Genomic DNA, 25536 nt, shown 5'->3' on the forward strand with positions numbered 1-25536 from the left:
ATAGGACCAAGCTGACATTCGACACAATGAAAGATTAAAAGGTTAGAGCCTTTCCCAACAGTTAAACAAAAAAAATTCCCTAAAACTTTAAAAAATGAGACTGAGAAATAGAAAATTAGACCAAAGAACTGACAATAAAATTAAATGCACAAGAGTGTAAAGCAATTATATTCCAATAAAGAGCTTAAAAAAAAAAAATTAAATGCTGTGCTCTCAGATTCCACAGTAAATTGGTGAAGCTAAGAGATACCTTTTCCAAAAGGTCATACTTTGAATGAATAATGAACTATTGATTTCTCTCAAAATTAACCAAGAAAAAATAAAGCGTAAAATTTATGGGTTCTTAACTCTAGAAGCAAATTGGTTTAAATGGAAGAAAACCTGAGTAATGTGATTGGAAGTCATAGTCTTCATATGGTTACACTGTTTTGCATTGAAAAATGCTGAGTGAAAATACTTATTAAAATATGTGGTTTTGCTATTATATTTGGCTGTAAATATGTTTAATGTATTTAAAATACTTTGGAGAACTGGGATAGCCATGTGGAATCCAAGAAACTAGAGAGAGAGAGAGAGAGAGAGAGAGAGAGAGAGAGAGAGAGAGGCTGTTAAACATGGGTTTTAGTGTTTCCTTCTCTGGAATCACTGCTGTGAAAGCTGGGTTGTAGTGTAAACAGCACTGTCCTGGGTATCACAGGATCTAGTACTGACACTACTTTAAACTTGCTACTTAATTTTGGACATGATATTTTATCTTGTGGATAAACTGGTTGATGTCCAAATTTCCTTCCACCTTTAAAAGTTTTTTATTTTTTGAATAATATTGTGAATAGAAAAGATAGGTTTCCTGTTTCAGTTTTGAAGTGGGAATTTTATACATTGGAGAACAATACTACTTATTAATATTGGATTATTTCAGAGCCTTGAGTTACTGTGTGATAACATGTTATTTCTTAATATACACTAAATGGTGCCTTTATACCATATTTCCCTTTCAGTCTTTCAGTGTTTTTCTACTTGAGGACTAAATAGGATTTTAGGAGAAGAGACTGTAATAATATATCCAAACATGTACGCATTTCATGATCCTGAAATTGTTTACTTTTAAAGATGGACTTCAAAGCAAATCTTGCTTTTCTTTTTGCTATTTGATTTATAAATCAAATGTGAAATGCTATTTTTTACTTTGTTTTTTTCAGTGTGTGTTATAGAAAAGTTAAATTTTGATTTTATAGTAGTTTTCTCAATTAAAAAAAATCCAGATTAATCTCAAGATATCTCATACAGACACACACACACACACTCTCTCTCTCTCTCTCTCTCACACACACACACTCACACACTTTTTTTCCCTACCTGTCTACTCAGTGATCAGATAAAGCATTGATTTCCTACCCTTCTTTCTTTTTGTTCCTGGTGAAATCTACTCTTCCAATAACTTTCTTCCTTTTATCCTTGTCATAATTCTGACTTAGTCAAGATGTTATGTTTTATTTACAATTTCAAAACCATTTCTTTTTCCCCTGAACTCTTCTCACCAGGGAGAGGCATTTATGGTTATCTTTGAAGCTGCCCTCAGCACTCCTTATAGGAAGATCATCAACTTTTTGAGTTTTATTATTAAATATCTTTCACCATCTTGACCATTTTTCATAACTATAAGTATAGATGGATATAATTTTGTTAATAAGAATCTCAGTTGAGCAGAGTACTTCATTCTTCTGAGTATTTTAATATGGTGAGCTTTTTTAAATTTAGAAATAAATGATGATGTTGGCTAAAGGTTAGTTTTGACACATTGTTAGTAAAATTAGCAAGTCAATTTAAACTTTAATGAAATTGCAGTTATCTTTGTAGAAATTATGTGAATGAGATTTATTTAGACTTTATCATATTGTATAAATAACACATTTCCATCACAAAAAATGTATCATTTAATAAATTGATTTTATATTAATGATAGGAAATTTTTTAATTTTACTTTTTGTGGTAGGTTGTGATAAAAAGGTATTTAAAAACTACAAAATGAGTAGTGTGGTGGAGTTATAAAGCATATGCTTTTAATTTAGATGGATTCAACTATCTGAGTTGCTGTTCTCCCTCCACTCAAAATTATAAGGGAGAAAGAATTTTTTGCAGTACTGTAAAACAGTATTTAGCACATGAACTCTATTAATCCTATATTACTATACATTTTAGTGTACAAGATTGGCTATACAAAATCATGAAGGTTAAGCTCAATATTTATTTAACAACTTTTCAAGGAGAATTTTGCTCTTTATACTTTTTACCTAATAGGTCCTGACTTTAATTCTAATGAAGATACCATTCTGCTCTAGTAACCTTGATGGGTTTAAGTGGAATTCCACTGGAATTGTGTAGTTAGGAGGCCACAAACTTCTCATCCGTGTTTTAGCCTTATGCCCATTCTTTCAGAAGTAAGAAAAGTCACTGCAGCAGAGCTCTTTCTAGTGTGTCATCCTTGTTTTTCCCAAATCCACCAGAAAAGTAGCCTCATAACATATAAGTGGTTGGTTGAGTTTCTGGTTACCTGAACTATCCACAGCACCTCAGCACTGTTGACCTACTCCCCACCTGTGCAGAACAAAAACACACATGTGAACAGATAAAAGCATCATCATAATTAAATAGTGCCCTATTTTCAGAAATTTGTGAGAGTGGTGATTGAATTTAAAGCACCAGAGACTGAAAGGAGTGATTAATTTCAGACACTTTAGACATGGGCAGAGGTATAATTAATTAATGACTTTTCCCCCTTCCTCCCTTATTTTTTATCCTTTCCTACAAATGAATGTTTTCTGTATTTGACATAACCAGGCATAAAGGCCAGAGAATATCATGATTTTTCTTATTTTCTACAGTGTTAATGATTTATTCTAGTTTCAGATTTCTCCACTCTTCTTTAGAAGGCAATGATTTAAGAGCACATACTCTGGAGCCAGGCTACCTGGGTATGAATCCCAGCTCTGCCACTACATGTGTGATTCTGAACAAGTTACTTAAATTCAGTGTGCCTCAGTTTACTCATCTGTTAAATGGGGATAATAGCAATTACTTTATAAGGTTTATGTGAGAATTAAATGAGATACATGTAGAGTGAGCAGTGCTTAGATCAGTATAGTGCTTAGATCAGTGTCTGGTACATAGTGAGTGTTCTATAAGTATTGGCTTTAATCTTATGTATGTCAGAATTTATTAACTAGATCTATTTGAAACAAACATTTAAATAAATGAGTGCATTTGCAAATGTGCTGCATTCTAAGTGTAATGAATAAGAATTATTTTCTGATTCAGTCATGCTTAATATAGTTTTACTTATTTTAGATTTGTAAAGGACATAAATAAAATTGATTTCCTTTCCCCTTCAATTTCTTTCTTGGGAAAGCAGAGGTCTTCTGACAAACTCTTATATGAACGTTTTTGTATGTCTAATTCTTTATATATAATGAGTACTTTGTATATGTTTGCTGAATATAATCAAATTGAGGAAGAATCATTATATACACTCGATTAATTGTGTTTGGAGATTGAGGAGGGGAAAGAACCAAAATTGATTTAAGGTGGCGAAGCTTGAAGTAGATGGTGGTGGTATTAATTAATGGTAATAGGCCTTTCTTCTATGCTTACACATTATTGCCCTGATTGATAACCCTGCTTAGTGAAGCATTTTATTTAAGATCACAGACTCTGAAGAGTTGTGTTCTGTGACCTTGGGCAAATTACATAACCTCTTTGTGCCTCAGGTTTCTAATCTCTATAATTATAATAATCTTACACATACTTGGTAGGATTTTGGTAAAGATGGAGTGTAATAATAGCTATAAAGTATTTCATTTCATTTATTGATACAATAAATGAAAGCTGCTATTACTATTATTACCACCATTCATAGTTTCTCCATATATCTAATATTTTATTATGTATTTTCGTGCTTATATTTCCTCATGTGCAAGTTCTGTTTCAAAAATGTTGTCTGATCGTTTTAATTTTTGGAAATTCCAAGGGGCCGTGTCATCTTGGTTTTCCTGCCCTCTTAAGCTCTGCTACCAAACCTAGGTCAGGCTCACAGTGCTGAAGTACCATTGGAGTTTATACCCTGGGCTAAGGGTTGTGAGAGGGCTCATAGGAAAGAGAAGTCTTTTTATTGATAATCTTCTCAGATAAAGAGATTTGCATTCCTTAATTTAAAAGGTATGAGTTCACTGGTAGGTAACCACTAATAGAAATTATATTTATAGGTACCATCAATGACCAGGAAGGAGCTGGCGGTTTAATCATGAGTATTTTCAGGTTATATGTAATCCATTATGGTAGTTATTTTTGGAAAAGAATCAACACTCAATTGAGTGGTTTGAATGCTTGTTTTTTCTTACTGCTAAATTTCCACCATGGTTTTCCCTTCTCTTTATAATATGGTTTGCAGAATGAAACAGTCAAGTCCGTGTTGCTCTTCCCTCTCCATTTTGCAGTATCATAGAATTTGCAAAACTAGAAGATGTGTTTGTTAATTATATCCAGTCCTTTTATTTCATAGAGGAGGGAACTAAGAGAGTTTGAGATTTGGCGAGGTTGAGATGTGTGCTGTTGATACAAAATACACATGGGATTTGGCTAGGAAGTTTGCCTGGTTAATGACAAACTCTGGTCTAGAACTCACATATTCTGAATTCTGTGCTAGTATTTTTAATTCCCTTACCTTAGAATTTCCCAAGTCAAAGAATTGTCTTAAATTTTCTGCCATATACTGAAGGAATGGGAGAAGAGAGAGGACAAAGGTGAAAAAAGAAGAGGCTCTGCAGTTGATAAAGAGGACAGTGGACACAATTTGATTTTTTTAAAAATTTGCCTAGCAAGTATAGTGTTTCGTGAGGCAGAATAGTGTAGAATTAAAGAGCTTGAATGTTGAAATCAAGATGTCTGTGCTCTGTTTCTGGCACTCCTGTTTCTTAGCTGTGTGACTCTAGGCACATTACTTCTCTTTGCCACAAACATTTTTTTTCTTTTCTCTTTTTCATTGGTGGGAAGCGGGTAGTGGATACTAATAATAACTACCTTACTGAAGTTCCAGACTTAGGCCTATTAGTGGAAAAGGGGAAAACCGGTTATGTGGTGATGAGTTGACTTTAAAACACTTAGTTTAGCTGCTGTGTATGACTCAGCACAAAATAATGTCAGGGACTTTCTGTTAAGGGATGAATAGTTGACATGTTTTGAGGCCTTTCATTGTAATACATGTTATGACTTGTGCTACCTGTTGCAGTGAAGGGATATGAGGGTTCGGTTTATTTAAAAAGCAACAGCAGTGGTCATTTCTCAGATTGTTGTCAGGAATACACAAGGATGACAGCCTGACAGACCAGATCAGGTAGAAAATGAAAATATTAGGGTACAAGGATTCAGAAGTTGTTCTAAACTTCTGAGAGTCATACACAAAGCCATAGATTGGGTACTTGGGTTAAAGGAAACAAAAATAAGTAAAAATTCAACTAGAGTAAACATAGTGCTTTCAGATTCTATGGGCACTAAAATGAGTCCATAAGGTTATCTGTATTTTTTTTTAATGTTACTTCTCTAACAGCTTCAGGACCATTTCCGCCAGATGTGGCTAAAGGGATCTTTAGTTTTACTTAGTGCCCTCTCCATTCTTAGCAAGTATTCAATATCTTGTTCCTTCATATATATGGAAGAGCTTGGCTAAGAGCCACTCTAAAGTTTGATGGGTAGCAGCTTGGAGATGGCATAATAGAGGCTTAGTTTACATGCTGTCTATGCAAAACAAACAGAGATCATTCTGACCCTAGGAAGGGTTATACTGGGTGGAATTTTGAGAGAACCTGGTGTGTAGTTCATTTACTTTTGACAGTAGAGGCCTTGGAAATGTCTAGGAGTAGAGAGAACGTGTTATTTTCTTCTCCCAGCAGAGCACAGTGGCATGAGAGCCTACCCTTGTAAATAAAGGTGACAGTGTTGTCTGCTTGCTTTTAAGGAACTTGTGCTTACTGTGGTTCCCCAGTCTGAGATTTGTAGATGCACTCTGTTTCTGAAACTTCACAAGTGAATAAATGTGTATCTTAGAGTTCAGGAAATATGGTTGGAAATACAAGTCATATTTATTTTAAATAAACTATAAAACTTTAACTCTTTTTAAGGCAGCAGTGAGAAGCTCTAATTAGGCAACAAATAATTACAAAAGTAATTTCATTGATTACCGTGAGATTGCAGGGAGATTGCAGAAGAGGGAGAAATTACTTTGGGTGGTCAGGAAAGACAATAGAATAGGAAGAGTTTGAGTAGAATATTGTAGGACAAACACTATTTGTGCGAATAAGGTTGAAAGGAAGATAACTTCCTGGAAACATAGAATAACAGGACCACAAGTTACTGAGGCACCAAAGTCACATCATTCAGTAACTAGTAAATCACCTTGCTTTGCAGGTGAATAGTGTTATAAGGCAGACAACCTTTATGTAGAAGAAATAAAGTCTCTCCTTTGGGCAATAGAGAGCCAATTAAAACTAGACTTTGACACAGGGAATGGCACAAAGAGTTTTGTAAAGATCAATACATTGTGGTATGAAGGATGGGTCCAAAGTGAAAAAGTGACAAGAAATTGGATAATCTGATACGATGTTACTACACAGGCCCACTTACATTGAATTAATAAATTAGACTTAGATTGGGATGATAGGATGGAAAGAGGAGAGATGTCACAAAGGAAAAAGAAACTGGAACACTTGGTGAATGAGGAAAATATAAAATCATATAGACTCACTCCCCCCCCCCCCCCCGACAATGATGACTCCTGAAATAAACTCCATGTATTTTATTTAGGCTTTAGTTAAATAGCTGTGGTTGTGTTATACAACTACCCAGATTGTTTGATTTTGATAAATAGCTTCCCTTATAAATGGGAAAATCTAATTGTGTGAATAAAAAGTAAATAAAACAGTTTTTACTCATTGTCCCCCATTTGTCAGCATTGATGGGTAATAAAGTTCTCCTCCTTAGAGCACATATTTTCTCTAGATTGTTTACTATTTGCTATTGTCTTTATTTTTGAGAGAGAAAATGGTGTAGGTTTTATAGCTACTAGGAGATCAAATGCAATAAATAGGACACACAAATTTTGAAATAGTATTTTATGCCTCTTGATCTCAGGTACAAAACACGAGATGAAGCAGTTAAATAGCAAAGCAAGACAGGAGGGACAGAGAATTAAAGTAAGTGTTTTCTATATATTGCATCTATGTTCCCATTAATCTCTGTTTTGTTATGTAACTGCTCCTTCTGAATGTTCTGAATGTGAAGAAAACTATGGGTAAGAAAAGGGTGTATTTTAAAGTTAGGTTCAAATAAACCCATGAGAGAAATGTTTGTTACTCTTGATCATATTCAAAACAGCACCTGCCTATAAATTGTAATCCTAATGTTCTTGGATAAGAAAAAAATTGGGTTAAGATGATGTAAGCTTCTTTAAATCTCTTGCTAGCAGATATTTAAAATGAAAGAAATCACATAGCTATCAGATTGTTCACTTTTCCATTTTTAATCCAGTCAAACCTCCTGTTTTTTCAGTTTAGCCATTCAATAAGGACAGTGCCTGTTGAGATGCTCTAACATAGATCTTTTGGAAAGAGCCTGTGTGTCAGTTTCTCACCTCATTGTGAGTTTCATTTAACTTTGTATGCTTATGAAATAACATCTTTATCAGGATTGATCTTCACAATTCTCTCTTTTTTAAAAAATCTCAGTGTTGAGTCTTTCAAATTAGCAAGTGGAAGTCAAAATGTATTAATCTTTGAATCTCTTATGTCCCTTTTTATAATTGTTGAGGACTTATTTTCTGACAGCTTTTAAAAATTATTTTCTATAACTTTAAATGTTTCTTATTCATGAGAAAATAATGGAGGGTGGATTCTGGCAGAATACATTTTTGGGCCTGCTTAGCCTGTTTTAATTAATAACAATATTTACAACTACCATTTGTCACAATATAGTTTAAAACCTTTCACACATTACCTTTTTAAGCTTCATACCAGCTGAGCAAGAAACCATTTAAAAAATCCCGTCCATTTTAGAGGTGAAGAAATTGAGACTCAGAGAAGGTAGATAACTTAGCAGATATTAAACACCCAAGACTCTAGTAACCAGGCAGTATGACTTTAAATTACTGCCCATTTGGGCCATATCACACTTGCTGAAGTTTAAAAGAAACCCCAAAATAGTTGTTATTACTGCTTGTCCAGCACTTTAACACATACTCTAGAAGTTGTAGGATGATGGTACTATCATTATTTATTATAAAAATATTACTCACATTTTATACATAAAAAGTATAAGCCATGGAGTGAATCAGATAAGTTTGCTTCCTGGTATCACCACTATATTTGACCTTGGAAAAGATAAGATAACTTAATTTCTGAGCCTCAGATTTCTCATCTGCAAAGAGATTTATCTCCTAAGAAGTGTGTGAGAATTAGAGGAGTAAAGTATTTAGCACATATGTGTAATTTATTAAGAAGTCTGTAAGTGTTCCTCTTTTTACATTCAGTCTCATGAAAAGTTACTCCATTTTGATATAATACCATGTTAACAATTTTACAAGCATTGGATGCTCCTTAGAGAGACACCTGTTTTGAATTCCTGGAGTATGTCCTGAACAAGATGAGGAACCTGTTGCAGTTTTTAAATGCCCACCAAGAGGTCTTATATATCAGGAAAAGTGAATTATGTTTACAAATTTGAAACTGTTGGAAAAGTTCATTGCAGATGAACAGATCTTGGAATTTGGAGATTATTGGGAAAAATAAAATTGGGCAGCCCAGGTTCTTATGAATGTAGATTCTTATTAACCTATATTCTTATGACAGAATGTAGATTCTAAAAGAGGAGGCTTCAGTTGGTTACTCAGATCTGTTTGAAAGGTATCTACCTCACAAGGTAGTGATGAGACCTCAATGAGCCTTATGTATGTCAAAGGCTTAGCATGGTCAGTTAATGTCGGTTCCTTTTTGTGATGTACTTTTGTTATATATTCTAACATTTTATTCTGAGAGTAACAAGCTTGAACTGTTTTCCTTCAACATATTGAACAGATATTTAATCCTTTGTGCTGTCAAATGAAGTAATTATTTTCATGTGGTTTTATATCATAATCAATCTGCTGCTTTTTGCATGGAGCAGATCATGTTCTTCGTGTTTAGTATAGGAAATTATTTAGTGATTAAGCAATGAAGTTTCAGCTGTACTGAACCAAATGTCTTCTCTGCATTGGTGATACCGTGAAATCTCATTAAGTTTAGACTTTTCTGAGTTCTTGCTCTGTAAATATTTTCTTGATTTTCTACTAATCCTACCTTGCTCTCTTAGATCACTTTTCCTCAGTATCTTCCTTCCCAGTTTGGAATTTTACAGGCTTCTCTTGGGTGTCCATATTTTAGTTTGAGGGCTGTTCACATGAAAATCCTTTTTTCTGCCACTTTTTTTTTAATTTAACTTATGAAGCATTTATTGAGATTTCACTATTTTCTAGTTGCTTGTATTAGTTGGGCAAAATGAAAATGATCAGTCCATGTTTCCTGGGCAAAAGGAGTGCTCATTCTCATGAGAAAAACAGAATGATAAAAGTTATAATAATGAAGGCTCAGGGAGAGTAGAAGCACAAAAACAGAAGCAATACCTGAGCATACCATGTGAAAATGATGTTTTGTAATACAAAGAACAGAGGAGTTAAGCCTAGAGACTTCTCCCATTTGACAAGTGAACTTGGTCAAATGAGTTACTTATTCTGGACTTAATTCCTAACATGTAAAACAAAAATTTTGGAACATGATCAGAGTTTCTCAAACTGGGCTTAATAGGTTATTAATAAACATAATGTAAATACAAGCTCCGTGGTCCAATATATTTATGTATTATTGAGTTAAAGAAAATTAGACGGATTTCCTTGTTGGTATTATGTGTCTCAGTTTTTAATATTATAAATCTTTAAGGAATAGAATATGCTTCTCACATTTTTTTTTCCTACCATGGAATCCTGTATTGTTTAACTGATAGTAACAGTCTCAACAAATAGTAAATTAGACAACTTATACACTTAACTATTAATTTAGATCTGTGATCCATTGCAAGTTCATTTCTGGTTAAGTGTGAAGTCAGGGTCAAAATTGATTTTTTTTTTTTTTTTTTTTTTTGCATGAGCGTATCCAGTTTTGTTGGCACTGTTTGTTGAAAAGATTGTCCTTTTCCTCATTGAATTCCCATTATGTCTGTTGAAAATCAATTAACCATGTATGTGAGGATCAATTTCTGAACTCTCTGTTGATTTTTTTAAACCTTTATATCAATGTCATATTATCTTGATTACTGTACCTTAAGATATATGTTGATATCAAGTACTGTAAGTTATCCAGCTTTATTTATTCTGTTTCAAAATTGTTTTTCCTATTCTAGGTACCTTGCATATACATTGAAAAATTTTAAACCAGCATACCAGTTTCTAGAAAATCTTCTGGAATTTTCATTGGGATTGCATAGAATCTCATCAGTTAAGGGGAATTGATATTTTTAAAAATGTGGAATCTTTTGATCAATGACTATGGTCTAACTCTCTCTTAAGTCTTCTTTAATTTCTCTTACTAATGTTTTATAGTTTTCAGTGGACATGTATTGCACATCTTTCATTTAGTTTATTTTATCACTAAGTAATTTTTGATGCTGTTATAAATTTCAATTTTATGGTTGTTCATGTCTTGTATAAAAACTATGATAGGTTTCTGTATATTGACCTTGTATCCTGTACCTTGTTTGCTAAATTCATTAGCTGTAGTAGCTTTTTTATACACGCTGGAGGATTTTCTATTTGGATAATGATAATTTAACTTTTTCTTTTCCTATCTGGATTTTCCCCCTTATTGAATTGGTTATGATTTCTTGTACAGTGTTAAATAGAAGTGATAAGAATGGATAGCTTTGCCCTGTTCTTGATGTTGGAAAAACAACCAGTCTTTCACCATTAAGCATGATATTAGTTTTAGGTTTCATTCATGTGATTTATTAGATTGAGGAAGTTTCCTTTTATTTTTAATTTGTTGAGAGTATTTATCAAAAAAGGATGTTGGATTTTATTTAAAAAAATTTTTGCATATACTGAGGTGGTCATATGAATTTTCTTTTTTAGTGTGTTACTGTGGGATTATATTGATTACTGGTTTTAATTTTAAACCAGCCTTGCATTCATGAGATAAATAGCACTGGGTTATTATGTGTTGTTCTTTTATATATTGTTGAATTCAGTTTGCTAAAATGTTGTTAAGGATTTTTATATTTGAGTAATACTGATCTGTAGGATTTTCTTTTTTCTTGTACTGTGTGTCAGAATTTGATATCATGATAATACTGGCCTCAAAGAATGAGTTGAGAAATATTGCTACCATTTTAATTTTTTGGCAGAATTTTATGTAATTTTGGTATTATTTCCTCCTTAAATATCTGGTAGAATTTACCAGTGAAGATATGTTGGCCTGGAGTTCTCTTTGGGGGATGGTTTTTAATTTTAACTTTATTAATAGATAAGAACTATTCAATTTTTTTTCTTGAGCAAGCTTTGTTAGTTTGTGTATTTTAAGAAATATATTCATTTGTCCATTTCATCTAAGTTGAATTTATTGGCATAATGTTCATAATAATTCTCTATTACCTTTTAAATATTTATATTAGTTATCTCTTGCTATAATAACAAATTACTACAATTCTAGAGGCTTAAAATAGTACACATTTATGGACTCACTGGTGAGCAATTTTATGGACTCTGTGGGTGACGAGTTAGGTATAGCTTAGATTGGTCCTTTGCTTCAGGGTCTTTTATAAGGCTGTAAGCAAAGTATTGGCCAGAACTAGCATCTCATCTGAAAGCCTGATTGAGGAAGGATCTGCTTCCAAGATCATTGGCAGGATTCAGTTCCTTTTGGTTCATTGAACTAAGGATCAAAGTTCCCTGTCAGCTGAAAGCTGCCCTCAGTTTTGGAGAGTTGGACTCAACATCTCCCAGAAACCAGCTGGGCCTTTCCATCACGGCAGCTTACTTCATCAGAGCTGTCAAGGGAGGAGGGGTCTGCTAGCAAGATAGAAGACACAGTATCATGAAGCCTAGTAATGGAAATGACATCCCATCACTTTTACAATATTCTGTTGATTAGAAGCAAGTCGCTAAGCCAGGTCATACTCAAGAGGAATGGATATATAAGGGTATGAATACCAGAAGACAGAGATCATTGAGGGCCATCTTAGAGTCTACCTGGCACAGTATTTGTAGGATCTGTAGTTAAAAATCCCTGCCTCATTCCCGATACTGGTGAATCGTTTTTTTTTTTTTTTTCCTGATCAGTGTGGCTAGAGGCTTCTCTCTTTTACCGACGTTCTCAAAGAACTAGTTTTTGTTTCATTGGTTTTCTCAATTGTTTTCCTGTTTTCAATATGTTTGACTTCTACTCTTACCTTTACTTTGAGTTTAATTTGCTCTTTGTTTTTTAGTTTCTTAAGGTGGAAGTTGTGGTCGTTGATTTGAGATCTTTCATATTTTCTAACAGGCATTCAGTACTATAAAATTTCCTCTTACAATGATTGGTGTTACCTGCATCCTACAATTTTTCCTGTTTTGTGTTTTCATTTCATTCAGTTCAAAATACTTTGTAATTTTATTCCCGAATTAATCGGGTCTCACCACTCCCCACTTACAAAATCAATTACATAATTGCAAACAATAGAAAAGAAAGGTGCCTTTAATCAGAGTGCCGGCATTCTGGGCAGGTAGTGCTCAACATCTCCCCAAAACCACCTCCGAAGATTCTGTTCTACCGTGGGACTTTTATTAAAGAGAAGGATGGAAGTAATCTCAGTTAATCAGTGAGATGGAGGGACAGAGTCATCACCATCCCCCCGCTTGTTGACTTCTTGTGATCTTCCTCTAGATGTTATCTTGTTCACACAGTTTGGTCACACAGTTTGTTCGGGAGATGACTGAAGGGGAGGCTAGAGGAGAGATCTGGTCATCTTCATTTCTACATTTCATTGCTTATTCTTCATTTCTACTTCTTTGATCTATGAAGGGAACCGACAAGTTAGGCAAGGTATTGGGCAATTAAAAGATTTGAAGGTGTGCTTGGGCCAGAAATGGTTTAAAATGGGAGTGTCTGGTTTAAAAGTTAGTTACAATAATGCTTTGCTAACGTGACAAGAAAAGGGGCTTCCTGCTGACAGTGGTTTCCTGCAAAGAGCTGCTTACAAATTCCCACTTGTCAGAACATCATTCCATTTCTGTGGGATTCGGGATGAAGGTCTATGTTCTGTGACTTCTTCATGCTGACACAGGGTACTGTATTCTCAGAGTAGAAGGTGTCAACAGGGGTCTGTAGCATCTCTGCTGACAATTTTAGTTGCTCGCTGACGTATACTGGCAGGGCAAGCTACAATTATTTTGATGCCCACAAAGATATAGATTATTATGAGCAGTAATGTTAATCTCATTCTCTTAAGGCCTCTTCTTGGAATTGTGCTAGCCATGGATTCAGTACTGCTGAAGTTGGAGCAGCTTAGGTCATGGCTATAGTCTGATCATCAAGCAGTTAGCTTTTTTCCTGTGGTGGCAGTTATAGTATCTGTAAAACAATTCAGGAGTGTGCATCAGACACTGAGTCTGTGACTCTGTTGTCCTAATCACTGACAACTCGGTTTTGTACTTCGGGCAGTGGGGGCAGGGAAGGCAGGGTTCTGCTCTGTTCCAATTTTCCTGTTGGTTTCTTACTTGACCCTTGGGTTTTTTACAAGTATATTGTTTAATTTTGAAATATTTAGAGATTCTCTAGAGATGCTTTTATGATTGATATTTAATTTAATTCTGTTGTAGCCAGAGTACATGCTTTAGTTCTTTGTGTAAATAAATCTATTTCTATCTGGTGTTATTTTCCTTTTGACTGAAGAGTTTCCTTTAACATTCCTCATTGTGTAGGCCTGGTGCTGATAAGTTTTTCATGGTCCATGTGTCTGAAGTATTTTTAATTTTTTTTTTTTTACTAGGTATAAAGTTCTAAGTTACAATCTGTCTTTTCCCTCTTCCTCTCCTTTTCCTCTTCTCCCTGTCTCCTGCCTCTCCCCCTCCCCCTAACAGTCATAGGATTCACTTTGTTTCCCCTCTCCCAGGGATCACTGTCCCTCACTGCCCATATCCAGTGTCTCAAAACTGTTGCATAAATGTATTTCATTTAGGTTTTTTTCGTTTGTTTGAAGTTTGAAGGTTAATCTGGTCTCTGTTATTCCATGTTGTTTGGAAGTGAAAGTGGAAGTGTAGTTTTTAGTTAGGCTAATCTGATAGGGACCATGGATTTGCTTCATCAATAGGAGGAGCCCTATGAGCAGCACGTTATAAATGAATGGAGAAGTGGAGCCACAGCTATTAGCTTTTCCTGCATAACACTGAAAGTACTGGCTTATTTAAGAGCTCTTTGGAATTTTGACAGCTCTTTGGACCCTGTTTCACTATTGTGTAAGTGCTTCCCTTACTACCAATTGTAACAAAATATTTGTCTATTGATGCTTTGAAACCAAAAATATGTTCTTTAATGTGGTAAGGTTAGATATCTCCCACTGAGTAGCTGTGTAATCTTAGGCCTGCCCCTTGACTTCTGGAATCTTTTTTCCTCATTTCTGAAATAAGTCCTCTGTCATAAATTAATCATTTTCAACCAGGGTTTCCAGATTCTGAAAAGGTAGTGGTAATGAGGGGCTCATGATTTATTTTAAAATACAGTAAATAGTCTAATCCAGCAGTTTACCTACTGTGTTCCAGGGACTTCTTGGTGTTCTTGCGACCCTTTTAGAATGTTTTCAGGTTAAAACTATTTTCCTGATACTACTGAAACTTTATTTGCCATTTCAGTATTATTCTTTCCTGAGTGTAATATAGAGTTTCTAAATGCTCTGTGATATATGATAATGTCTGTTCTGACAGTTGTGTTTTTAAAATTTGTCAGGTTTAGTTTCTGATATGGTAAATATCAGTGGGTATGTTCCACATAAGCAAAACCTTTTTGGGGTTCTCTTTTTTAAGAGAAAATGTTTTTTATACAAGAGGTCCTGAGACCAAGGGACTCTGAGACCTTGAAAATGGCTGGCCTTATAGAAATTATTCTCTACTTAAGTACATATTCTGGAGATTTAAGAAAAAAGCAATTGGTGGCTAACATTAAGTCATCTGCTATCATAGTTCTGAAGTTTAAATCAGTTCTTTACCACTCTCTGACCTTGGGAAAGTTATTTAAATTCTCTAGAATAAAATTTCCTCACCTATGAGATGGAGAAAATATGGTATTGATATATAGTTTAAATTAACTGATACAATACATGACAGTCCTTAACACAGTGCTAGCATGTAGTAGTCACTCAGTGAAAGTTAGCTGTGATGCTTATGATGCCACCAGAGGCGTGCTTATTGACATTTTTGTTTTCTAGTTATCAACGTTTCATTTTGCCTTAGGGCATTCTTAGCAACTCTTAATGCAATAATTCTTCTGCCTGTCTGGCACTGCTTATTCTCTTTTAAAGTTGAGCCTAGTATATTGCCATTTTCTAAACTACACCCAACCCAGGAAGTTTAACTTGGAAGTTGGCAGACTGGCTTGGGCTTCTTTTAAAATATCACTGGTCATGCCAACTTGTCCCTTAAACTAATAGGGAATCTAATATTACTAATCAAACTTTTGAAGGCTATAGTGTGTAACATATGAGGCTCAGACTTCATACAGAAGTTACTTAGTCTATTAAATATTTTCAGATATTGTCTGTTTCTTCTTCCAAACAGTGAGCTCCTTGAAGGCAAAGACTGTTTTATTCATTCTTGTATCCTGGCACTTAGCACAGTGCCTGATACATTACTGGCAGTAATACTTACATATACATATGTATTGTCACACTTCCATATGCACAGTTTTACCTCTTTAATTTTGTAAGTAACTAGATTAAAATGATATGAAAAGACAGGTAAAAGAAAAAAGAGAGAGTTATAGGGAAGAAGAAAACAAGAAAGTCAAGAGGAGTAGGGACAAGAAGATTCCCTTTCAGAAGTGTTGATAAACACACCTGATGGCATCTGCAGTAGAATTTGATAGTACACACTGAAAAGATAGGAACTCAAAGCAGACAGGCAGAAAAAAGAGAAAAATCAATTTAAGTTATTGCTATGAAAGAAGAGGTGGCACATATATACAATGGGATGTTTCTCAGCCATAAAAAGGAATGAAATTGAGTTATTTGTAGTGAGGTGGATGGACCTAGAGACTGTCATACAGAGTGAAGTAAGCCACAAAGAGAAAAACAAATACCATATGCTAACTCATATATGTGGAATCTAAAAAAAAAAAAAAAGGTACTGATGAACCCAGTGACAGGGCAGGAATAAAGATGGAGATGTAGAGAACAGACTTGAGGACACGGGGTGGGGGTGGGGGGTGAAGGGGAAGCTGGGACGAAGTGAGAGAGTAGCATAGACATATATATACTACCAAATATAAAATAGATAGCTAGTGGGAAGTTGCTGCATAACATAGGGAGATCAACTTGATGATGGGTGATGACTTAGAGGGCTGGGATAGGGAGGGTGGGAGGGAGTCGCTGGAGGAAGGGGATATGGGGATATGTGTATAAATACAGCTGATTCACTATGTTGTACAGAAAAAACTGGCACAACAGTTTAAAGCAATTATATTCCAATAAAGAGCTTAAATATAAAAAAAAAAATCTTACCAGAGAACTTACATTTTCTTGCTATAAAGGAAGTATAATAAAATCAGTGTTTAAATTGTAAAAGAAGGGGCTTCCCTGGTGGCGCAGTGGTTAGGAATCCGCCTGCCAATGCAGGGGACACGGGTTCGAGCCCTGCTCCAGGAAGATCCCACATGCCACAGAGCAACTAAGCCCGTGCGCCACAACTACTGAGCCTGCGTGCTAGAGCCTGCGAGCCACAACTACTGAGCCCACGTGCCGCAACTGCCGAAGCCCATGCGCCTAGAGCCCGTGCTCTGCAACAAGAGAAGCCCACGCACCACAATGAAGAGTAGCCCCCGCTCACTACAACTAGAGAAAGCCCGTGTGCAGCAACAAAGACCCAACACAGCCAAAATAAATAAATAAATAATAAAAATAAATAAATCTTTTAAAAAAAAAATTGTAAAAGAAAAAAAAGAAATTGTCACATTTGATCAAGTCGATGATAATTCAGTTTGTGCCACTATTAGCCTTTTAATCTCTAAGTGGCACATCTCCCAGTCTCTCTTAGGAGGTATATAAAAAAAGACTTGGTAGTAGTGTGAACTAGTATTGATTATCAAAGAAATGCTGGTCTCTTATTTTTCTCAGTATCTGAAAATCTTGTATGATGTGCAAATGTACTTAACAAATTTTATATTTTTTGTAAGTATCTGAAGATTTTGTACTGGGTGCAAGTATAGTAAAACTATTGATTTAGACTAAATGTCTGAATTACAGTATAATTTTACTTTTAAGGAAATAACTATTGTGTTATTTTTACTTTTAATTATGTGTATTAGCTAGAAGTATTCTAATAAATCAATGCCACTTAAATTTCTTTGTCAGTTTCGTTTAACTAGATATATAGAATACATATACATACATCAGAGCAAAGTTTTTCTCTAATAATAGATCAGATAGCTGTTTGATTGCAACCTGATGAAGTTGCTGGTTTGTGTTTTATTACCATGTTGCATGAAGAATACTATCCTTATGCAATAGAATCATGGTCATGGAGTGAGATACTTCCACTGAGAAGCATTCAAAACTCATACTAAATGAGGGAACAGTAGATTCACCTCTACTTCTCATAGTCATTCTAGGGTGCATGCTTTTGTTTAGTAGAATGAAAGAGAGGTGGAACTATTTTTAGTACATTAATATTTTTCTGCTTTTCTATGAATTCACATAATTTGTTAGATAAATATATGTATGATATGAGTAAATTATGCTATCTAGACACTTGAGTAGCCACAAAAGTCCAGCTTTTAGTGATTAAAAAAAGTTGGTTTGCTCATATTCAAATGTAACATACATGTTTCAAACTGGTAAAGGAGTGCTCCCACCAGGGGTCACACCTCAGCAGTATGTTGGAGTTACTCAGAGGCCTTGTTGGTTAGGCAATTTGATGGAAAAGGAGATAGCTTCATTTCCTGATTGTTAAAAGCAAGGAAATTGACAAACATGCAAAAAAAAACGAGTAATGGGTCCTTATTAAAAGTGCTATGAAAAGGGAGGGTAATATATTTAGAATTTAATTCCTTTGATCTTCATAGCAGTAAAGGCTGATCTAGAAGAGAAAAGTTTCTTTAAATACATCTTGAAATGTTAACATATGGATGGGAAATACAGAGATTCTAAAGCTGCAGTTGTGGGATATTTATAGACAAATATAATTTTTAAATTGCTTTCTTAAACTAAAAGAAGCTTTGTCAGAAATATTTTAAATGCTTTGTCAAACTAAAAAATTCTAAAAGTTAAAAATGAGGGATTGTTTAAAATCCAAGAAAAACTTGTTGAGTTCTTTCTCTAAGTTACTCATTTAATATTGAAGTCTCTGCTAAGAGGACCATGCTTAGTTTTCAGAGGCCCATTTATTATTAAAAAGTCATCTCTAAAAGTTAGGTTTTGTTTATCAGATATATTCAGAGCAGTTACACCTACCTCTCATATCTGATGGGTGTGATGCCTTTTTGTTTTTCAAAGGAAGTCCTGACATTTCAGCTGCTTCGAACACGGAAAGAAAAACTGTATAGATCAGAAAACAGGGGCATTACCATGCTTCGGTATTACATAGAAATAAAATTTTCTTTTTTGCCCTTTCTTTGTTGGAATATCCATATGGTACCTGTGGTTCTCTAGCCAGGTAACTGAAGATCTAGGAACTGAAGAAGGGGATGATGGATTTGTGTATAACTATTCCTTTTACATTCAGTTGCTGTGTCTAGGTAGCTTCATTGCTACAAATCACACATTCCCTAAGGAAGACTATATGCCTCCTCTGATACTTTTTCTCAGGTTGAGCCTCAGGTTGAAGCTGAATTTCAGGCTGTCACCCTAAAGATTTTTATCTCTGTGGGAACAATTTTTTTCCCCCAATTTTCAGTGGCTTACAACCAGGCCATTCAGATGCCCCCTTTAGTTAATTGGAATGGAGTTACACAGTTTTTCTTTAGAATATTTCTCCCCCTTTTGTTATAATGAATAATAATTCTTAACTGTAATTGCCAAGTTATTATCATAAACTCCATCTTTCAGAATGGCACTCAACTACTGGTCCTAATGGTAGAAATTTGCTTCTAGTTTTTTTGGGGCCTCTGTTTGCATTCTCTGTAGGAATTATGTTAGCATCACAGAAGACTGCTGCAGTTTATTTCCACCTCGGGCAAGGGGAATGTTCTGCAGGAGGAATGAATGCCTGTACTTGATATCAACTTACCAAAGGAGATTTTCCATTTCCCATTTTGTTTGCTTTTTCTCCATCACAATCCACAGGCTCAGAAAGTTCTCAAAAGCTGTTTTGACTGCCTCCATTATTTTGAGCATCACTAACCAAATTGGGTGGTTTAAGATATTTTTTTGTTTCTCCGTTTTCCTGGCTCTCTTCCTTTATCACCTGTGTTTAAATAAATACACTCTTCATTTTGTGTGGCTCCAGCCTATCATTGAGCTGTTAAGTTCACAGTAGTTCTGGGGAGGAACAGTTATTTCTAGAGAGCCAGCATTGCATGGTGGGATGGAGTCAGACTGGATTTAAATTCCCACCCTGCTACTTACTGTCATATACCAGGTGAATTTTGTAAATTTTCTGTGCCTGTTTCCTTATCTGTGGTGTGGGAATAATAGTTCACAGGGCTGTACGGATAATGAGTAAAGCCCTTAACTCAGGTTCTGGCAAGTAGTGCCTTTAAGTATAAGCTGATGCTATTATTAATGGTGGCATAGAAAATCTTATCTTAGATAAATTGAATGAAGACTTGATTATTCCTAGAAGGAATCACTGACCCTTCAACTATGGCTTATTTACTTTCACCTTTAGGGAAATAAGTCTAGGCCAGTGGCTCAGCACCCATATGAACCAGTTAGCAAAAGAACATTGTTTCACTGTTATACTTTTAATTTGGACTTATTCTTAAAGATGAGTGGCTTTAGTCACAGGGGCAAGAAGAAGTAGTATAAATGGCTCCTGGTCCATATCACCATGGCTCATTACAGAATCCAAAAGTATGGTCCTAAGTGTCCTACTAGGGTATGCAGTATTGTTTTAATCATGAACTATGAATTATTATGTTTGTGAGTCACATTCTTAAAATCAGCATCAGCCAACGCTGTTGCCACGGCTATAAGAGCCTACATAACATGGGGCATCAAGTCAAGATGCTGGCAACAAAGTAAAATATCTTCTGTCAAATTTTGCTGTATCAACACCTAGAGTAATGGATGCAGTTTTAATTATAGAACCTTAAGATGGACTAAGGAGCCTAATGAAGATTAACTCATTTAACAAATATGTCTGACCATTTATTGTGGTGAAGGACTGCTTTTGCACCCAGTTCAGACTCTTTCAGATAAGAATGTAGCTACATAAGGGTTAAGTGAACTAATAAGGAAATGTAATGCTGATTGCTTTGCTTTTTGCCAACTGGAACATGCATCACAAATTAGATACAGCTTATAAGTGGAGTTCCGAAGCTTTCTTTCAGAAGTTTGGGGCTGTCTATGGAGAACTTTCTGATTCTGTAAGAGACAGGAGATTTTTTTCCCCTAAATAATAATACATTTATGTTCCAGAGAATAGTTTGGTAATATCTAGTGAATTTAAAGTTGTGTTTACTCTGTAACCCAGTGATGTTACTCCTAGGTATTAACCCCTAAAAAATTTCACGTAACTTCTCATACATGTACAGAGAGGCATATTGACTAAAATGTTTATAGCAGCCGTGTTTGCAATAGTGGAAAAGCTATATGTCATCAAAAGGGGGCTGGGTAGGTAAATTGTGGTATTTTTATAAACAGAATATTATATAGTAGTGACATGTATATACCAGTGATACACTTTTCCAACATATATCAGTCTTACATGTTGACTGTTAAGTGAGTATAGAAAAAAGTACTATTTAGGTAAAATTTCAAAACATGCAGTGGTGCTCTGTTTAGCTAGGGAATATGCAAATTTAATAAAAGTATTAAGTAATGCATGAAAATGATTTTTAAAAGAATAAGTTTAAGATAGTGTTTACTTCTGAGGGGAATTTGGGAGACTCCTATAGGGTTTTAAACTATACTGGCAATGTTTTATTTCTTGAGTTGTTAAACAGCCATGTATTCATAGAAATTTTAGGAAATAATAGGCAAGTAAGATGAAAAAAATTATAAACTTATTACAGTTTTCTAGTCTTTTTCCTATAAACTTGAGAGAGTATAAATATTATGTACCAATTAATTTTTGTTCTAATTTTTCTCACCTAATATTATAAAATAAATGTTTAACATATAGAAGTGGTATTTTAGAAGTTATTTTAAAATATGCTATTGTACTGAATGTAAGAACATTGTTTTGCTCAGTGGCTGGTATCATGTCTTCTTATAGTTATTTATTGCTTCTTAATGCATGGATTTTAATAAATTTATGTTATTCCTAGGTTTGATTTATTTGAATTGATTTCATGAATATCAGCAAATATTTTAAAATATTTATTGAGCAGTTATATGTTCAGTCTTAATCTGTTGGCATACAGCAGTAGAAGATAAAAGGTTTAAAATGTGTTAAATTTGAGGTTCTTTTGCAACAGAACCTCACTTTCTCTTTCTTTTAGCTAATTTTTCCTGGTTGCATATAGTGTATGAACAGATAGGGGAATTATGGTTTAAAAATGTGAGCTCTATAAGACTTAATGAGGTACTTTTGGTATAGAAGAAGAAATAATAGGGACTAATATTATTTTACCATGTACCAGGTCCCATGGCTTACAAGATAATATAGACTAGTTCTTCAACTTTAGTTAGAGAATATGCACGTGAATGAATCCCGTAAAGCTCTTCTCAAAATACATCGTCTGATTTTTTAGGTCTAGGATGCAATCAGACAAGTGTAAGGTCAGTATGTTTGTTTAGGTGTAAGCTGAACTAACAGGTTTCACCAGATTTGCCCACCTGCCTCTAGCAACCACCAATCTGTTTCCTGTATCTATGAGCTCTGATTGTTGGTTTTAAGATTCCACATATCAGTGAAATTATTATGTATTTGTCTTTCTCTGACTTACTTCACTTAGCATAATGCCCTCAAGGACCATCCATATTGTTGAAAATGGCAGGATTTCCTTCCTTTTTATGGCTGAATAGTATTCCATTATTTATATATACATACACACACACCACATTTTCTTTATTCCATCCACCCATCCATCCATCCATCCATCCATCCATCCATCCATCCATCCATCCATTGACACTTAGGTTACTTCCATGTCTTGGCTACTGTATATAATGCTGCAGTGAACATGGGGGTGCATGTATCTTTTCAAGTTAGTATTTTCATTTCCTTCATAGAATTACCCATAAATGGAATTGTAGAATCATACGTTAGTTTTATTTTTAATTTTTTTTTTTTGAGGAACCTCCGTACTCTTTTCCATAATGGCTGCACCAGTTTACACTCCCACCACCAATGCACAAAGGTTCTCTTTTTCCCACATCCTTGCCAACAGTTCTTATTTCTTGTCTTCAGCCATTCTAACAAGTGTAAGGTGACACATCATTGTGGGTTTGATTTGCATTTCCCCAATAATTAGTGATTCTGAACACCTTTTTGTGTACCTGTCGGCCATCTATATTCTTTTAGATCCTCTGCCCATTTTTTAATCGGGTTGCTTGTTTTGTTTTGGTTTGTTTTGTTTTGTTTTTTGTTTTGTTTTACAGTTTAGTTTTATGAGTTCCTTATATGATATTAACCCCCATCAGATATATGATGTGCAGATATTTTCGCCCACTTTATAGGTTTCCTTTTCATTTTGTTGATGGTTTCCTTTGCTCTGTACAGAAGCTTTTTAGTTTGATATAGTTTCACTACTTGTTTATTTTTGCTTTTGTTGCCTTTGCTTTTAGTATCAAACCCCCAAAATTATCACCAAAACCAATGTCGAGGAGTTTACCACCTATGCTTTCTTCTAGGAGTTTTGTGGTCTCAGGTCTTAAGTTTAAGTCTTTAATCCATTTGAGTTAAGTTTGTAATCTTTTAATAAACCTTTTATATGCGTAAAGTCAGGATGTTAGTTTAGGAATAGACTAAAGTAACAGGTTTTCTTAAACATTTTATATATGCTGCAGTACATTTTATAGTACAGTTTTTAAGGTAGGTAATTTATAAAATACAATCTTTAGTTTTTTATTATTATATACAGCAAACAAAATTGCTCTGCCGAATTACTTTAAACCACTGCCAAAAGCTTCTCTGTGTTTACCTTTTTTGTTTTTTGATAACTATTCTTGGTACTTTTAGAAGGACTGACAGAAAGTATCCGAAATTTATTAGAAAGGAAGGACTTGCTAAGAAATCCATGAGTGGTTTTAGCTAATATGATTTAAAACATGTTCAGTACTGTTTTGTAACCACTCCTATGAATTCTAATTAGAAGACGGAAGCATTAGAGTGGATATTTTTAATTATGTGCAGTTTTTAAGTTACATGAGAAAGCACTTTTTGTTCCTTTGCCTTATGATTTATTCTTCTCCTTTAGAAAATACATGGAATTAAAAAAAAACTGTGCATTAATATGAATATGACCTTTTAATAAAGCTTTTGCAGCCAAGTCTAAAGTCAGTATGTTTGTTTAGGAGTAAACTAAACTCATAGTAAGGTTTCCTCCAAGTTTTATGTATAGTACACTGTATTTCATAGTATAATTTGTTAAGATAGATAATTTTCTAATTGATTTTACTTTTCGCTATTTTAAATTCTTGTCGAAATGGATCATCAGTTCCAGAACTGCAAGGAACTTATTAGCCTCTGTAAGTTTTGGCAGTTAATGGGAAGAAGGCAAATAACTACACATTAGAAACCATCAACAGAATGTTATGTTTCTCGTTTGAATTTAGTGTCTGTAATTTTGGGGAGAACCAGATAATACTTGGTACTAAATTTTTTTAAATTGTGTTGTTTTCCTGTGTTCTTAGAAACATCAGTCCTTCTGGTACTGCTTATTCATAGCCTTACAAACTAAAGTCACAGCATTATTATTGATTTACATTTTTACCCTTGAATTTTGTATAAAAAATAGTTACAGTATAGATGGGTTAATAATTTTTAAATAAAATAATTTAACTTCCTTTTGTACTTGTAGAAGAATGTTTTTACTTTTTATGTATCGTGTATTAATGGATTTATGATTTTGATGGGGTCATTGCTGGAGAACTTAACATTGAATATCTGTAAGGAGGATGGTAGGGGAATTCCAAAGACATATTCTGCTTGTAAGTTTTTATTTAAGCATAAAGAAAATTTAGAATTGAACACTCTAGAAAGTGGAGACCTATAATATGGAAAAAGTCTGCCAGAATTAAGTCTAATTGCTTCTAACTGATGACATTAGCAGTTATTTGGATAAATTTATGAACATGGATGGCTCAAGTTAGAATTGAACCTGAGTAAACTTTTTAAGGTGATCCTTTGGGATCTCTTGTTCAAAAGTATTTTTATGCCCTTGTACTAAGCAGTATTTCATGTATCCATCATATTTTCTGAGCATCCTTTCCACCTCTAAAAGGTTTTGATTCTTCCTATCCTTCCACCCATGGTAATTCAAGACCTGTTCTTCAGTTTAGGGTTATAGTAATTCTGTGAAACCACTTTTTAGCATTCCTAAATAAAAAGTTACCTGAAGAGATTACTCATTCTCTCAAGAAAAACTTAAACTCTTAGGTGCATGCAAAGTTCTGTGCTAGTCTCTTTTGGAATGATAAAAAAGGAATAAAACATTGTTGCCTTTTAGGAACTGGTGGATCTAGATGACAAAACACAGATCTATCAAGAAAATTTATTATATATTAGCAGCTGACATATGTAAGGATAACAGAACCTTAACATATTGAATATTAAGTAGCTTTTTCAGATGTAGACCTGATTCATTAACATAGAGTATTGTTTATTTTTCATTCATTCATTAAATTAACAGATTTTGTTAGTCGCATACTATGCGCTTGTTAACACTAGTGATAGAGTAATGAATGATATAGACACAGTCCCTGCTTTCAGGTAACAAACTGTTGTGATCAGATCAACTCACTTGTCTTTTTCATAGGTGTATTTAATTGAAAGAGACACTTTCAGGGATTTGTTTAAAAACTATAACTTTATATAGTCGTTTATTTTGCTAATCTATCATAGGTAAATAGAGAAATACAATAAGGACACTTTTTTTTTTTCTTTTAAACTTTATCATT

At 34.3% G+C, this 25536-nt stretch overlaps 1 protein-coding gene across 11 annotated transcripts in view; it reads left to right on the forward strand.

The window, feature by feature from the left end:
* TCF12 (transcription factor 12) overlaps positions 1–25536 on the forward strand; it is a 375921-nt gene that overhangs the window by 148095 nt on the left and 202290 nt on the right. For 2 of the 11 annotated variants that reach the window (XM_057722466.1, XM_057722465.1), the window contains exon 3: positions 7180–7241. The exons of the other annotated variants lie outside the window; for them this stretch is intronic. In XM_057722466.1, the coding sequence (XP_057578449.1) occupies positions 7194–7241 (48 nt within the window). In that variant the 5' untranslated portion in view covers positions 7180–7193. The remainder of the gene's footprint in view (positions 1–7179; positions 7242–25536) is intronic. 11 annotated transcript variants of the gene reach the window in all.

Source organism: Hippopotamus amphibius, chromosome 2, assembly GCF_030028045.1.
Source record: "Hippopotamus amphibius kiboko isolate mHipAmp2 chromosome 2, mHipAmp2.hap2, whole genome shotgun sequence".
NCBI lineage: Eukaryota > Metazoa > Chordata > Mammalia > Artiodactyla > Hippopotamidae > Hippopotamus > Hippopotamus amphibius.